The 17,053-nt window shown below is 38.5% G+C and overlaps 1 protein-coding gene across 1 annotated transcript in view; it reads right to left on the reverse strand.

The window, feature by feature from the left end:
• Cps1 (carbamoyl-phosphate synthase 1) overlaps positions 1–17,053 on the reverse strand; it is a 109,380-nt gene that overhangs the window by 34,707 nt on the left and 57,620 nt on the right. The window contains exons 22-25 of the mRNA XM_038339217.2: positions 3,264–3,405; positions 1,973–2,038; positions 1,486–1,549; positions 75–256 (exon numbers count right to left, since the gene is read on the reverse strand). Of these exons, the coding sequence (XP_038195145.1) occupies positions 75–256; positions 1,486–1,549; positions 1,973–2,038; positions 3,264–3,405 (454 nt within the window). The remainder of the gene's footprint in view (positions 1–74; positions 257–1,485; positions 1,550–1,972; positions 2,039–3,263; positions 3,406–17,053) is intronic.

Raw genomic sequence — 17,053 nt, forward strand, 5'->3', positions numbered from 1 at the left:
CATGAATGTAATTATGTATAAGGTATGCACTGAGCCTCTGTCTCTCTCTTGTGTTTCTTCCCTCCCTTTGTTACCTCCTGGTGGTAGATGTCTAGGATCCTCTCCAGAGACAGCTCTTCAAAGTACAGCTTGTCACACTCATCGAAGTCGGTGCTCACGGTCTCAGGGTTGCAATTCACCACCACCGTCTTCTTGCCAAGCTGGCGCAGCGTGCGGATGCTGGAGACAGCACACCAATCAAATTCCACACTGCTGCCTGCAGAGACAAGGATATGGGGGAAAGGAAGGAGAGGAAAAGAAATATGTCTCAGTCAGTCCAGGCTAAGGAAGAGAATGCCTTTCAACTAAAATTTAAAATAAAACTTTAGACCTGTTTTCCAGCTCTGATAATAATAAGAAAAGTGGGAACTTATTAAACAATAATGAAATGTTGGCTTGATTTGTACTTAAGCTTAATAATAGGTATCTTCATGTTTGAAGAAATCAGGGTCTCAAGGTCAATGGGAAATATTTTTAATTATAAAAGATAACCTTCATTTACTGAGAGAAATTCAGTGTGAAAACGCTGGCCTCAGTGTGCTGAACAGCTAAGGTAGCAATCAGGACACCTGAGGTCTGGCTTTATTCCCTCCACTTAGTGACTCTTAGAGGCTTACCCAGCAGTCCTTGAGGTGACTGGCCCCTTTGACATATCGTCATTGATTGAAGAGCCCTGTCCTTTCTAAGAATGAGTGACCTTCTATGAACTAATCTGAGGCATAATAAAAACCTATATGACTCAAAATATTACTCTGCTGGGATGTCATAGGAGCCAAAGCACATGTACTAACTCTTTGTATTAGAACATTATCTTCTAAAAGTCGTATCAAAATATACTGTTTGCCTACAGGAAGCAACTTGCTCCTCTATGCTGAGTTAGGTATACACTTGCTCATCAGCTTGGCTTTTCTTCTCTGACCCACTGTGTAAAGTGATGGTGGTATATGGGTCACACAAAATGTAAAGGTTGAAAAGTTCCAAAGAGATGAGCTTAGGTGGCCAAGAAGGTCTTTAAGTTGTGCAGCCATCAGCCAAGTATTGTGTACAAATGGTGATGTTTACACAGATGTGTTGGAAACAAGATCACGAACACAACAGTGTTTGGAGGTGGCACCCTTATGGTTAGATTCATGCTTTAGGATCAGTCTTGGGAGGGACTTTGATTTCTTTATGCCCTTCTTTCTTAACAAGACAGAAAATTATGATGTATTATAATGACACAAAAAGAGACAGAATTTATAGTTGAGACCTGTGTTTGAATCCCACTTTTCTGTCCTTAAATTACTTCCTAAGTTTGAATGTTATTTCTCTGGATCTCAGTTTCCTATGTTGCAAAACATTTTTATAATAACATTTGTTTGGTGAACTCTCAGAGTAATTGAATCAGTATTTCTAAAGGGCACTAGAAAAACTGCAGAGCTCTATGTAAGCATGTTGTCACATTACCAATGTGATATGGACCACAGCCCAGCACCATCATTCCGTGGTCATCAAACTTGATATCATGCTCCTGAGAGGAAAATAGAAAACATTAACATTATATTGTTATTATTCCAGCTAATTAAAATACTTGCCCCATCTCCAAGTGTGTCTTTCTCCCATGCACCTCTAGTGGCCCCGATAATCCCTAAATTAACATGGGACAAAATCTCGCAAAAGCTCTGCTTATTTTGAAATTGATCTGCTCAATATCTACAACTTAGCCGTGAGAAGGCAGCATGGTCACATCTTCTCTTGCTTGCTTGATTTCACTGTTAAGGCAATTCCAATCAGAATGATCCCAGTAACGCCTTATGGCAGCTGTCCCTCATGGTACTTCTTTACCACTTCCTTACCAAGGACAACAGATGACCAGAGATGGAAATATGCATTCCTTAATGTGGGCTACCCCTAAGCCCAGAGCTGTCTGCATGTGACGATGTGGAGTTCCTACCTGGCCATTGTAGGTAACGTACAGGTAGTTTGTAACCGATGGGTATTCTGCGGCCAATGTATCAATCTGCAAGAGAAAATTCTTTACTTGACAAGGATTTTACTCTTCCCATCACAAACTTTAAAGACTCAGATTTTTGTGCTCCTTTCATATTTCTATGATGTCTACTGAGCTATGTATAATCAAATTGCTTACTGATTCTGCAAACAAAGGGGACAAAAGAAATAACAATATAGTCTAATGTTCACTTGAGCAGCATGTAACTGGACACTCAGTGCATCTTGGATCTCTGCCATACTACCTCCCACAGAAAATGTTCATGAGTCACCAAAACTGCTTCCCACTCAACTCACCTTACCAAGTAGTTCTGTACTTAAATCTAAGTCAGACCAAAGTAATCTGTACGGGAAGATGTTTTTAGTTTGCAAATCAGTGTATAGGATTTAAGTTAGTAACAGCACTAACGGGTGACACAAATACCATAAAACCCAACAGGGCAATGGGGAATCTCGATCTCATTGGACATAATTGGAAAAAGTAAAATCGATTCTACTCTCAGAGGCCACTAGCTCAGCTTAGTGAGCAAGAATTTGGGGCTGACAGGGCAAGCTGGCAAAGCTGGTAAGAAAGAAGAAAGGTAATATTCGCTGAGCAGAAAGTATTTAGACTCCAGCTTGTGACCTAAGGGTTTATGTGTACGTCTTAAGCCCACAGAGAAAAGTCAATGATTCTAAAGGACAAAAAGCAGCTGGTGGTACTTTAAGCCAAGACACTCCTTCCATTAAAAGAAGAAAAAAAAAAGCCAACCAAATGGCATACCTATGAATGTTCATGTGTGATTGCCATGAATATTAGATTAGATCATTATGTCTCGCCCCATCACGATGAATACTGAATGAACCATAATGATGGGGCACTTAAAATAAAGTATTGCCCTTTAAAAAGTAAGTGCCCAAAAAGAAATGATTTTTTCCAGAGGCTCGGCCCCTATGCTGATCCATATATTATTACACCAAGAATTTCTGTCACTACCTATATGTTTGGACATGGGGCAAAAGCAGAAATAATTTTGGTCATTTTTTAAAGCACACAAGTCCTATTTTCTTTTATCTCGCTGTCTCCTCGTCATCCTTTCCACTTCACACATGATTCAGCCCTGTGCTGAGCAAACCTAACAGCGGCATGGGCATCAAATAATTGGAGTCATTTTCTAAGCACTCATTGTTATGATTTTGAAGTGATACCTACATTTCAAAACAGAAATCCCTGATAGAGAGGGATAGTACATTACCTGTTTAACCCAAGGGTGGATGTTTTTCTTTAATCTCAGCTCCCTTGTCTGGGCTTCAGTCAGTCCCAAACATTTGGCAATCTGCTTGTCTGAGAACCCAATCTCCTTGGCCTTTCTCAAGGTTTCTTCTGTAACAGAGTCACTGGAATTTAACAGGAAAGACTGAAGATTAGACCAAACACACAAGCACATAAGCACAATAAGAACCAGTGAACTGTTTAATTTCAAACGCACTAGAAATCCTCCTGTATTCCATCTCCAAGAACATTCATGTCTCTTTATCTTTCAAAACTATATAAATATATAATCCATAATTCTTCCAGCCCTTGTGAGTGAGGCCTCAGACATTTAGCAATGCTGACAACTCCGGCTTTCACAACCCCCACCCTCCTGATCTCTTTAAAATCTCATATTTACCATTCTAATATTTTTTGCTCAGTAATGATTAGGGATTTCCTTTTATGAAGTCAGAAGTGCTTTCCCTGTGACCCACTTCATCACTTCCTCCTTGTGACACAGTGAGACCAAGTTTGCCTTCTATTGAGGAGCATCTCACCCTGCTTTGTTTTGTTTCCCTTTGTGTATCGGTGCTCTGCATGCACACCTGCAGGCCACAAGAGGCCACCAGATCCTATCACTGGTGGTTGGGAGCACCATGTGCTTGCTGGGAATTGAGATCAGGACCTCAGGAAGAGCAGCCAGTGCTCTTACCCCCTGAGCCATCTCTCCAGCCCCCTCACCCTGGTTTTATTTTTTTTATCCACTGTAACTGATGTAGCTTTTTGTGATGGCTCTATCCTCTGACACCTGCTCCAGGCCCACCAGTTCTCTCCCTCGGAACATTTAGTCACTGTCTTGGGATCCATTAGCCCAGCTGCGTGATTCGTAAACCTGTAGCATCTTTCCCAAAATCTGACTTTCACTCCTCACAATGTTACACGTCTGTGAAACAGAACTACTTGATGTGGTACCCAACACTACACAAGACTGCATCCTCTCCGCAAACATCTCATTCATCAGACATCCTCAGGACCTACTTCAACATCTGGCCCGCAGATAGTACTTAACAAATGTTTATCAAACAAATTAAGTTATTAGTGTAATTTTCTGTGTAACAGAGAAGACACAAGAGTGATTGAATCCAGCTTTTAACTAAATTTCAAAACCAATAGAAAAATAATTGGTAAAGAGCTAAGGTACAAAAAAAATGAAAATGCTACTGGAAATTATCTATTGCCCAATACCTGAGGGCTGCTTCCAGCAATATCGGATACAATAAAATCAAATTACAACCGTTTGCCAGTCAATGCAATGAAACTGAAACATACAGCTGTGATAACAGACACTCTAACTCATGCTAAATAAAGCGTAATTGCCAAACTCTAATAGGATATAGCCGAGGTGGAGGAGAAGCCATCTTCTTCAGGAAGATAGCCGCTGGTATATTTCCCAGGTTTAAGTAAATGACCCAGCTCAAATTCATGGAAGCAACCATAACTAAATAACTAAACCCACAAAGAAAAAAAAAACAACTTGTATCTAGAGAGATGGCTCAGAAGCTAAGAAGCTAAGGCACTTGCTGTGCCTTCAGAGGCCCTGGGTTCAGTTCATGATGTGTCACAATTGTGACATATTCATGAGGGCTCACAATTGTATGTAACTCCAAGCACAGAGGGTCCAATGCTGCCTTCTCACCTCCACAGGCACACATAGGAGGTAAATATATACATGCAGGCAAAACACACACACATAGAATCAAAGTAAGTAATTTTTGAGTAGACAATGCAAAGTTATCAAAGAATAACCATTTAAAATACTTTTATAAAGTAAATAATTTCAAGCAGCACAAATTTTAAATCCATCATTTAAAACCTTGAGCAATATAAAAACGTTATTGGTAGACAATTGTAATACATGACACAAATGCGGTATGTAAAAATAGGGACACGAACACTGAGACTAGTTTGTGTATGTCCTGACTGCATTGTGCATTTTAACAGGAAACGTATTCTTTATGTCCCCAGTACACATGTGAGCTGCTAAGGCTATTACCCATACCTCCCATCTTGTACTGTCCTCAGTGCCCAGACAGTGCCCCACAGAAAGTAGGTATTGGTCAGTATAGATTTTATCCTCTCCTACAGAGAGTGGGTTAAGCGTAGATACTTTGTATTATGTAAGTTTGCTTCCTTAGGTCTTGCAGACCACCCTTTAAACTGACTACAGAATATCTACAATCAGAAACCAGCTATAACTGTAGTAGAAGTCAAATTATTTTCTTTCAAATAAAAAAGAATATAACTTAATTATTTGCATTTCACCTGTTTTAATCTTAAACCTTCTTCAATTAATTGATAATTTAAGTTTAAAAAGAGAGAGCCAAGTTGGTGTGTGTGTGTGTGTGTGTGTGCGTGCGTGTGTGCGTGCGTGTGTGCGTGTGTGAGAGAGAGGAAGAGAGAGAAAGACGCACACCCACACACACACATGCAAACTATTTCCTTGGGTTTTACTGTCAGTTTGGTGCAGGTTATTTTAGCTTTCATTTTCCAAAGTCAATTTGCTTTCTTGTTGAATCTACAGCCCTTCTGTCTCTAAACAGTGCGTTCTTGCCAGTGCCTTGAATTTGTTGTTAAATTGTTATTTGGAGTTTTAACATACACAAGTTTTAATGTTCATTTTGCCAGAGCAATGTATTTTCTGAAAAAATTATTGAACTACTGATATTCCTATTATTACAAACTGAGAAAAGCCAAGTCCTTTGCAATGTGTTCAAGAACTGGGCTATACAAGATGCAAGCACTAGCCAACTTTTATTTGAATATAAAACCTTTCATATAAACTTAAAATTTACATATCTAGTCACTCTAGCCACGTTCCAATTGCCTTAATAGCTACACAACTGTTAGCCACTCTATCAGATAATTCAATATACCAAATATTCTTCCAAGAAATTTCTGTTGGGAAGTGATGCCCAAAGATATACAAAAGAATATTTGAAGCAAAGGAATGATGGGAATTCAGAATAACTCATGGAGGGATAAGCATCTGGTAAAAGGTGAGGTCAAAGAAAAGAGACAATGGCAGGTGGTTGCATTGAGAAGCACGTGGCAGGCAAGGGTTGAGAAAATAACTGTAAAGAAGTTCAGCTCTATCTAGGTGAGGGCAGTGGCAGATGCTTTATGAGCAAGGGCAGCTGTATATAAAGTGACCTAGAGCAGCCATGTTCACATTAGATATGGAAATACTGGGACCTTAGCTGCCTAGGAACCTAACGAGAACAGCAAAGCAAGTCCATTGTTGGTCCGTCATTGATGCTTTCGCGCACAGTGAATCTCAGAATGTTTCAGGAATGGATTACCAGCGATAAAATGCAAACTGTTTACATTCAAAGAGGTCATGGTGTGTTAGAGATGGACAACCAGCCACCGGTGTGTCTGTTCTGTACAGGAGCTGCTCTGAATGGCACCCCTGCAAATCACACCAAGTAAGAATTTTGAAACAAATACTCCAAAATAGAACCACACACTGCGTGTTTCATGCTCATAAGCTGATTGTTAGAATCATTTCATAGTAAGAAAATGAGATATTTTAGCATTTGGTAATTTATTCGGAAATCAACAGCAGACTTGATGTTTTTTGTATATCTTGAAAATTAGAATTCACTGAGACAGACTGACATATTACTGCATCTGTGTTCATACCTTTAATGGAATACTGAGTAAGTGTTCATATGATGTCCAAGAAGGATTTTTATAGGACTTCACTCATGGCCTCACAGGTATTAATTTCTGCTTTTAGACATGAAACATCATACAGCTATTTTCAGTCTCCTTCAAGGAGAAATAGATGCTAATTCTGACCCACGATAGTAATTACAGTGACAAAGTTAAATTTGATCCCTTCCCAAGTTAGAAGCTGCCTGTTTGCAAGTAGCCCAACCACCAAGAAAGAGAGCAGGATAGCCCTGTCTCCCAAGGCCCTCTCTTCTGTGCAAAACAAAGCTGTTGGCATGTCCTTGCACTCAGAAGGAAACCGACTATTCCCAACCTCTTATGATATAAAATTTTATTCGTTTATTTTAATGGGTAGAACCCCAATACAATAAAGAAAGGGGATAGCTTAAAGTCACAATTGCTGGCTTAGGGCCAGCAAATCAGATAAGGTTAAACTTCCTCAGTACCAAATTCAGGATGAATAAAGAACCCTAAATCAGTGTTTCTCAACCTGTGGGTTGTGATCCCTTTAGGGGTCAAATGACTATTTCACAGGGGTCGCCTAAGACCATTGGAAAACACTCATGTTTGTATTACATTTCATACCAGTAGCAAAATTACAGTTATGAAGTAGCAATAAAAATAATTTTACGGTTGGCAGTCCCCACAGCATGAGGAACGTTGTAAGGCAGAGAACCACTTTCTCAAATGGACACGGGCCTAGTGAAACAGCCTCCGACACACCGCCCTGACTCCTTTTCTGCCCACACCTACACTCTGTCTGCTAACAGAACTTCCATCACCATGGCAAGAAGTTGGTTTTTCATTTTGCTTTTGCTTTTGTTTTTTCAAACTAGTTAGAATTGTATTGTAGGGCAAGGAAATGTAACGAGATTATTTTTCCAAAGGAGAATGAAAATCTTCACTTGGAACACATACAAAGCACAATTATTGCTAAAAGAAATACAAATGCTGAATTGGTATTCAATACTGTATTTGAAACCTCGGTGGGAAATGCTCCATTTATGTTATAAGATAAATCAAGGGAGCATTATACCAAGCTAGGAGAATAATCAGCTGAAGGTAACACACTGCACTCAAGCACAGGGTTTTAAAACGTGTGCAATAAACAATCCTTCTGTTACTTGATATGTGTGCTGGTATCTGGTTTACTTTCACTCTTTCAACATATATACATTAAATCTACATTACAGGGCTATGTCTCCTAAAATATGCAATAGATACAATTTTGATTTCCCCAATCAGCGTTTCTCTTCAGATTTCAAGGTAATTCTTCAAAGGATGGACTTACATCATCTCATAGAACAAGCTACACGATAAAGCAAAGACACAGCAAGAGTATGGGACACAGCCCCCACTCTGCTCCTCTCTAGTCAGATGCACAGAGCAAAGGAGTGGAATTTTAGAAGGAGCAGAGACAATGGGAGTTTTACACACTCTGCTATAATCTTTTGCTGGTTAGACAGCATGGCTCAGCTTCTCCCGCAGGGAGCCTCTTGTGTGTTCTGGGTTATAAACAATGCGAGTTTTCCTCTCTCTCTCTCTCTCTGATTCCCAGTGTGGATTTTGTTGTTGTTTAAAATTCTACCCTGTCATCTCGGAAACTTCCTCCACTCACGCTTGGTCTTTAATAATAAATGATGAAAGGAAATGGAATAATTTCTCCTTAACGAGGAAATTTTCACCTGGCGCAGCGGAACTGGGGAAATCTATTAGCAGACTGGAGGAGGGCCGGCAGCACCGCAATTACCAGGGGAGCTGTGCACTCGCGGGTCCTCTCTGCCACTTGACTGCTTTTATCCGATCCACCAACTCACAAGTCATACTAAACAAATCTGCCTCCATATTGCACAAGCTCTAATGTGAAAAGAAGCACTCTGCTAAGCCTACAATTATGGGATGGACCTACAGTCTTGTTGTCTTTTCCTCTTAGGAAAAACAAAAGGCAGAACTCTAGTCTTGATGCTCAGTAAACCCCAGGTTCAATAAGAAAGAGAACTGAGTGGCATGTTCTCACCTTCCAGATGCTCACTGACTTCTGCCTCAGATTCACACAACATTGTTAATAATTTTGGCATCTTAACATATTAATATCTTGCTACAATCATACAAGTTCCACTGGGGGAAAGATTATTTCTCATCTCATCTTTTTCCTTTGGGGAAAGAGGCCAGGCCTATATCCTTAAGAGAACTACAGAAGAGCCTTTGCTCTTCAGAAAAGCAAAAATTAAAAGAGGATACAGCAAGGAGAATGCTGTTAACCTCTCTTTATTTCTGAGATCATCATGGTGTGTTCCTGTGCAGCAATAGGGTCTTTGAAAGAATATGACACCTTCATCCTTGCATGTCATACACAGGGCAGACATGAGGAACACCAGTGTTCATGAGAAACCAAAGCATCTTGTGAGTGATCTGTTGGGACCTCAGTCTAGCTGGCATCAATGATGCCATCCTATCAGAAGAGCTGGTTCTCATCAGACAGTATCACAGGATTCTGCCCTTTAGCTTGAAAAACAAAACTACACTTACAACTCCAAAACTTGATGAAAAATTGATACTGTTGATGTTTTAAATAGCCCACTTCTAATTTCTCTTCTCTTCCTTTTTATATAGATTGTCCTCCTTTTACAGTTCTTTGTTTATGTATGTGATGCTGGAGATTGAATCCAATGCCTTGGGCATGCTATGTTAGTATATTATCACTAATTTACATCTCCAGCCTTATATTCATTTTTAAATAAATTTTATAATTCCTGATTATTTAGAAATATGTAATATTAGTTTCAATCTGGTACAATCACTAATATCTATCATATTTAATAGTATAATTTCCTATTAATAGTAATACCAAAGTACTAATTATGGCCAGGTGTGGTGGTGCATGCCTTTAGTTCTAGGGAGATAGAATCAGGCAGATCTCTGTGAGTTTGAGGTCAGCCTAGTCTATGCAATGACTTCCAGAACATCCAGAACTACATAATAGAGAGATCCTGTCTCAAAAGTAATCATATACAAATTACTAATTATGAAAAAAATATCCCAGTATAGATTATTATAATTCTGATTCTTAATAAATTACATTTATTTATCAGTGATTATTAATTGAACTCTTTAAGTCTCTGCTTATAATTTGATAAAGGTGAAAATCAAGTAACAACCAGCAAAGTACATCATACATCTGAGTATATCTAAATAGTTCCACTCCATTCAATGAAGCAGACTTCCAGTAGTCATCGCCTGAGTGAATGGAAGCAAAAGGCAGAGTCTATACAATGAAACACTGTTTGACTTCTGATTAACACAGTTATTTATAATTTTAAATTTATACTCCCCCCAAAAAAAACAGAAAGAAAATACATAAGGTAAATAAAATATTAAGTTTTGCATGGACATAGTTTCTAAACTTATATAAGAAGGGAACATTCTAAGAACTGGCAGAAAACCCAGACAGGATATTCTTAGATGTTATCATCTGTTGTTTCAATAATAAGTCTATTTGAAGATCTTTGTTCTTTGTTTAAAAAACAGGTATTATTTCAACAGAGGAGCTTTTCAAATACCACATATGTCCCTGAGCAACAAATACATAACTTCGGTGCATACATGATTTTCACTGACTTCTGGAAGCTATTCAAACCCTACTGTCACTCTCGACTCTGCTAAGAAAAACAAAGAAAGGAAAGAAAAAAGCCCAAGATAAAACAAAACACATGCACTAACCAGTTAATAAGTGGTTCGTGGAGGTCAATGCAAGGAGAAAAGGAATGGAAACCAGAGGGCCACAATGAGGACAGAGAGGAAGAGGGAGGGATGCAGAGAGAGCTCATTAAGCCAAACTGGAGAGTCACCTGGATTTGGACCACACCTCAGGCACTTTACCCTTCCTGTCCTAGGTAGCCTTCTTGTGCCCAGTCCTTGAGGCAGCGAAGAACATTGTAGCTTTCACTCTTTGAGAATGGACACTGAAGTTCCGAAGGGAAAGAGCACGGGCATTTTGGGTATCAACATGAGACATGCCATTCCGGCACTCCATCTCCGTGAATGTACGTACTGTAATGGCGTCCTGGGTGTTATTTGCCAAGGAAGAACACCCTAGAGGTCAAGGCTCTCTGAAACTGCGCCTCTTTTGCCTGTTTAATTTTCATTTTCCCTTTACTGTTTTACTCACTCCTCGACATCCAGCATCATGCACTACTTTAAATATAAACATATATACATATAAGTAAATATGTTAGAAGTTACTATTAATAAAGCAAATGTTTTGAAGAATATCCTCTGAGATATCTGTGCCTTTAAAAATTCTTTTTGCATCTTCTAAATGCAGACTTTAGGATTCTTCCCTGTCAGGCTCGCTGCATGTTCCCCAGAAGAGCTCTAGAAAAGGTCATGTTCATTACAATACTTCTGCTCTAAGTGAGGTCAACTATTCAGGCAGGAAAGCATGCCGCTCACAACATGACAGCTAAGCGGACCTGATCTCCAGCTGTCTGTTTAAAAGGCATGTCTCTAAAAAGCTTTAGAAAAGGGTTGGTGACTAGAAATGAAGGCAGAGGTGCTGAGGTGGAGTCCCTGACTTCCCCTGGTCAACATGACATACAGGATGACACACACCCCGGTGTGCCACAGCTTCACCATCCATAACAAATAGGACCATGTTATTTTCTGACTGTGTCATACATAATACAAATGTGCTTCAAGGTCTCCAGAGAAATGCGGTTGCCCTCATTCCAGTCTCTGGGTATTCCTTAACCTTCCTTACCAAGCAAACAAGATCCTTCAGGACAATTGAAAACATTTATGAAAATTTCTTGTCACCTTCAAAAATGTAGAAATATGAAGGTACAGATTGTTTTCTGGAAAAATATAATAACATTGTCTATTTTCAATAAGTAATAAAAACTTTATTCTGCACCTGTAGACATTCTAGTACTTAATGGTTATGTATATATAATCTCTATTTAACAATACAAAATAATTAGATAAAGCTTCTTTTATTAGTAAACAGCTCATTTAGATCCCTCCTAGTTAATTAGAGAAAAATGAGAAGCTAACAATGCTGATTTATGTTGTCCTCTGCCACACTCATTTATTTCCCGGACCATCCATCTTGCAATTAGTAATTTGGTTGGCCCTTTTAAGCAACCAGGAATAATGTGTTTTATTTCCTTCTCCTTTCTTTGCTATAACTGAAAAATTCTAATTTTCATTAAGATCAACAATGTTTTTTATTTAATTAGTGTGCTATCATATAAATTTTACTAAGTGCTTGCTTTTATGCTGATTCCTAAGAAAATAAAAGATAAATAGATAGCTGTAAATTATTTGCATGTGTTCCAGGACCAATGACCTTCCTTGGAAAGGTGAAGTTTATTCTATGTTCTAACAAGTCAAGGGAAGTTCCTACTATGAAAGACTGGTGGAAAAGTTTATTATTCAAGTGGGACGGCTCAGCACATAAAGGCTCTTGCCACACAAGCCTGAAGACCTGAGTTCAGTCCCAGAATCCACAACGGAAAGTGGGAACTAACTCTCAAAACATGTCCTCTAACTACACACGCCATAGCCTGTGCCCTTACTCACACATCACACACGTGCACACACTCACACACACCCATGCACACTCATACACACCCACGCACGCTTACCCAAATAGTACATTTTTAACTTAAAATGTATATCAAGACTTTTAAATATTTACTATTCTCCCTAATAAAATTTGTAATTTAATTTTGAAGGATGCTGCCATGCATATAACTATAGAACAATGGTACTGTGTAGTTTTAACCACTACCACTGATGATCAAATAGTTAGACAACATTAGGTTTAACCTCTGCTCTTACACTGTCTTTGTTGAATAGTTGATGCTCTTCCCTTTCATTAACCCTAACATAAAAAACAATCAGTAGCTGTGCCTTTTTACTTGTGAAGGAGAACCCATGCCCTCTCCCACTGCACCTTGCTCACTGTGCACTTGCGAAGGAGAGCCCATGCCCTCTCCCACTGCACCTTGCTCACGGTGCACTTGCAAAGGAGAACCCATGCCCTCTCCCACTGCACCTTGCTCACTGTGCACCTATGGCTTCCCTCCTGTCTCCCTGTGATCTACGCCAGTAGACTCACTCAGTTATCTCCCACTCTTCTCTTCCATCCCCCTTCTATGATGCATCTGATTGTTGAGCGTGTTTTCCTACTGATTTATTTTGTAGTGACTTCTCTCTTTAAGATGGAGTATTTGAAAGGAAGGCGTACTTTCTTTAGACTCGAAGTTCATCACGAACCACTTGAGAAACGTTGGGGATCAATGTGAGTGTTCAGCAGCCCTTATCTATAGAGTAAAGCAAGGATAAATTCTTCTCAGACCACTCATGTTGAGACATGAGATGTGCGTGTAAGAGCATTAGGCCTCTAAGTTTTAACCGTCATTAAATTTCCCTGAAGTATTGTTTCCATTTTTAATTGTCCATCAATGAAGCCTATCTATGTGTAGTTATTTATACAGCTGTAAGTCCTCTAAGACAGGCAAATGACAAAACATTATTCCTCATCAAATGATACTGGACATAGTACAAGGCCTTGCACACAGCAGATACCAAGTAAATATTTATTAATAAATACTAATAGATAAACATGGTTACTAATAAAGAAAAATAATATCAAGTAAACACCCAATCTATCATACTGCTTTTAGACATAGTGACAATATATATAACCTAGCAATTATTGATGATTAACAGATTCACGCTTACACACCACTAGTATATGAGGTTTTAAAGTTTTTAAATTTTTCAGGTATGTAAAATTAATATACAGAAATATGTGTAACATAATAGGAGTCTTATGAATTATCTGAATATCACTCTGAAAAGCTTTTAAGTAAAACATCATGTCCATTCCAGAGTCATAAGAATGCTTCAGCACTAGAAAATTTCACAATTATTCTCAAAACTATGAATTACTATTTAACTAATTAATGAAGTGTTATTCAGACATTAAATGTTTTGTGTAAATTTTTTATCATGTATGATAAATAGATTCTTAGTTAAAATTAATAGTCATTTTATTTTCATGTGATCATTTAAAATAGCCTATCTCATAAAACATAAAAGCAAGTTTAAAATATAATGCATTTTTGTATTAGTTTTGAGACATAAAATTTCCCATAGCAATATTTCTGTTTTAAAGAAAAATATTCTTATTTATGTATGCTTTGATTTTATTATTCTCAAAGAACCTCACCATAGCCAGGAAAGACAGCACAGACCTGTATCCCCAGCACCTCGGAGGTAGAGGCAAGAGCATCAAGAGATCAAGGCCCCCCTCAGTCACCCAGTGAGTTCAAGGCAAGTTAGGGTTTCCTGAAATACTATTTCAAAAATCAAAGGAACAAAGGAAAATTAAAAAAAATAAGTTCATTATATGGGTTACTAGGAATATGAAGACAAAAGATACAAAATATTAATATGTCATAACTGGGAAAGTAGGTTTCCTGTCATGTTTAACACTTCATATATCACATATTCAGCAGCTCATATGTCAGTCTAGTAAAATAAGAATGGGGCATTTATTATAATTAGGATTAAAGTGAGAAATACCCTAAGTTAGTATTGCTATGAAGGAACATAAGGCTATTTTCTGGGACCCAGTTCAGAGGGTTGCACTAAGGTATCCTGCTGTCTGCATCCTGTTCTACATCCAAAAGAATAAACAGTATCATAAACACATGTCATTCTAAAATATACAAATAGCAGGAAGATATGCCACACTCATATATGTTTCCCTGAATGACTTCTACATTTAAATTTTTAACCCAGAAATTAGAAATTAACACCAGGAGCTAACGTACAGACATTCTCAGTCTTATGTCTCAGTTATAACAATGCTTGGCCAACAACTTTTCCTTGGAAACTTCAATCAAATGTAAGCACAAAGTGTTCTTGTCTGATTTCGCCATGCCTTGTGAGCAAGTTAAACAAGAAGTCAATAGAAGCTAGCGTGTGCAGGAGAGGGCATTCGAAGGGACTATTGCAGCTAAGGTGACACCCGCATTATTGCATCAGCCAGAAGCTTGTGGCTGCAGGGAAATGGCCGACTTTACTGGGCTTAATTTAGCACTTGAATGCCCAAGCAGAACTCACTAGGCTTGCCTGGGATTGTCTCCCTAAGCAATAGGCATGCCTGCGACTTTTCAGCACCTACCAGTGGGCACACTTCATCACGAAACACAGTCAAGTGCAGGTGGAACCTGGACCCTTGAAAATTATGCTTCTTTAGTACATTGACTACAGCAGTAAGGGGCGATAAAAGGGGAAGAGAGTATTAATATTACCAGAATTGGCATAGCATAAAAATCACAGAAGCCCATAGAATATTGAATAAAAATAACTTCTGCATTTTCCAGGAACCAATAGCAAATTTATGTCAAACATTCATATAGAAATAAATCCAAATCTTAGCTTCTAAAGTTTACGTGATCTCAAATATATCTCAGTGTTTCTATACCCTGCTTTTGAACATCTAAAAGTGGTGGGAAACAAATCCCTTCAACAGTTAGTCTTACATGACTTATGTAAATGGTGTCGTTGAATATAAAAGTCAGAGGGCAAAGTGGACCATTCCAATTCCAGGAAAACAGCCGTGGCCATAATGGTGGGCCACCTTCCGCCTGGTAATGCAACATGGACAGGTTTTCTCTTTAAAACGTTCACTTGAAGAAAACTGCAAAGCTTAATTCAGCTTTGGTATAGCCAGTTAAATTCTAAAAATGCAGTATTTTCTAACTTAGGTGGGTGTAATAATATCCTCGAAGTGGTTCTATTAGAAATAGCTATTGAATCGAAAAGAATAATGTTTGGAAACACACAAATTTAGAGCAACAGACAGAGAATATGGAAGGGCTTATATTTTTCTGTCCTGTACATATTCATTTAAATCGTATGCTTACTTTTCTAACTGAAAACTGGCCAATTCAACTTGATGCTGTAAGTATAATGTCTGGGATGTAAGGTTCTAAAATAGTTCCTGCTCACACAGAAGCCTTCTTTTATTTCCCTTTCTTCTTTGGTTATAGCAATGCCATTCCAGCTATGAAATCTCTGTGCCTATGTTTGTGCAGTCATCGGTAATACAATTAAAATATTACCATAGGTGCTGGTGGATGACGATGACTACCGTGCTTCTGATGGCAAAGGTAACTCTGCTGGAGGTACTTAGTACATGTAGTCTTAGTTCTTCTATATGGTACCTAGCATACCTGTTCATACCCATAAATAGATGTATGTCTGCACATGGTTAATTCCACTAGAAATTAAAGTGTTAATTTCTCAAACTTCTTGCAAATAATCTATCAACATATCAATGATCTAGTAATGTGCAGTTAATAAGTATACTTGGTAAGTGCTAGACCTCTAAATTCCAATGCATATTCATGTGTGCATGTGCATGTATGTGTGTTTGTGTGTGTGCGCGCGCGTGTGCATGCATCCTACACGACCTAATTCACCTCACATTCAGTAAAGAGAAACTATACAAAGTCTATACGAATAGTTCACATCAATGGTATTACATGGTGTTGATTAATGTGAGAATCCCATTTATCAATTTGATGAACTGCCTAGGATGGGCAACTTCCCTAGTACGTTCTTCAGCAGCAATAAATAATTAAAGAGAAATTAAAGTCAGTGGACACAAGTGGAAAAGGGAGATGTTTTGGCTAAAGCTCCTTAAATAATGGCGATCATCTTAATTAGTAAATATGTTTTTTTTTGTTTTGTTTTGTTTTTTTTTTTCGAGACAGGGTTTCTCTACAGCTTTAGAGCCTGTCCTGGAGCTAGCTCTTGTAGACCAGGCTGGTCTCGAACTCACAGAGATCCGCCTGCCTCTGCCTCCCAAGTGCTGGAATTAAAGGCGTGCGCCACCACCGCCCAGCTTAATTAGTAAATATGAATATTGCTTTTAAAGTGTCATATATCCATTTCTGTGCTCATGGATTGGCAATTACAATGATGAAAACTGAACACTGGTAAGGTAAACACTCAGGGTTAAGAAACTGAGGTCAA

This window comes from Arvicola amphibius, chromosome 8 (assembly GCF_903992535.2).
Source record: "Arvicola amphibius chromosome 8, mArvAmp1.2, whole genome shotgun sequence".
Classification (NCBI taxonomy): Eukaryota; Metazoa; Chordata; class Mammalia; order Rodentia; family Cricetidae; genus Arvicola; species Arvicola amphibius.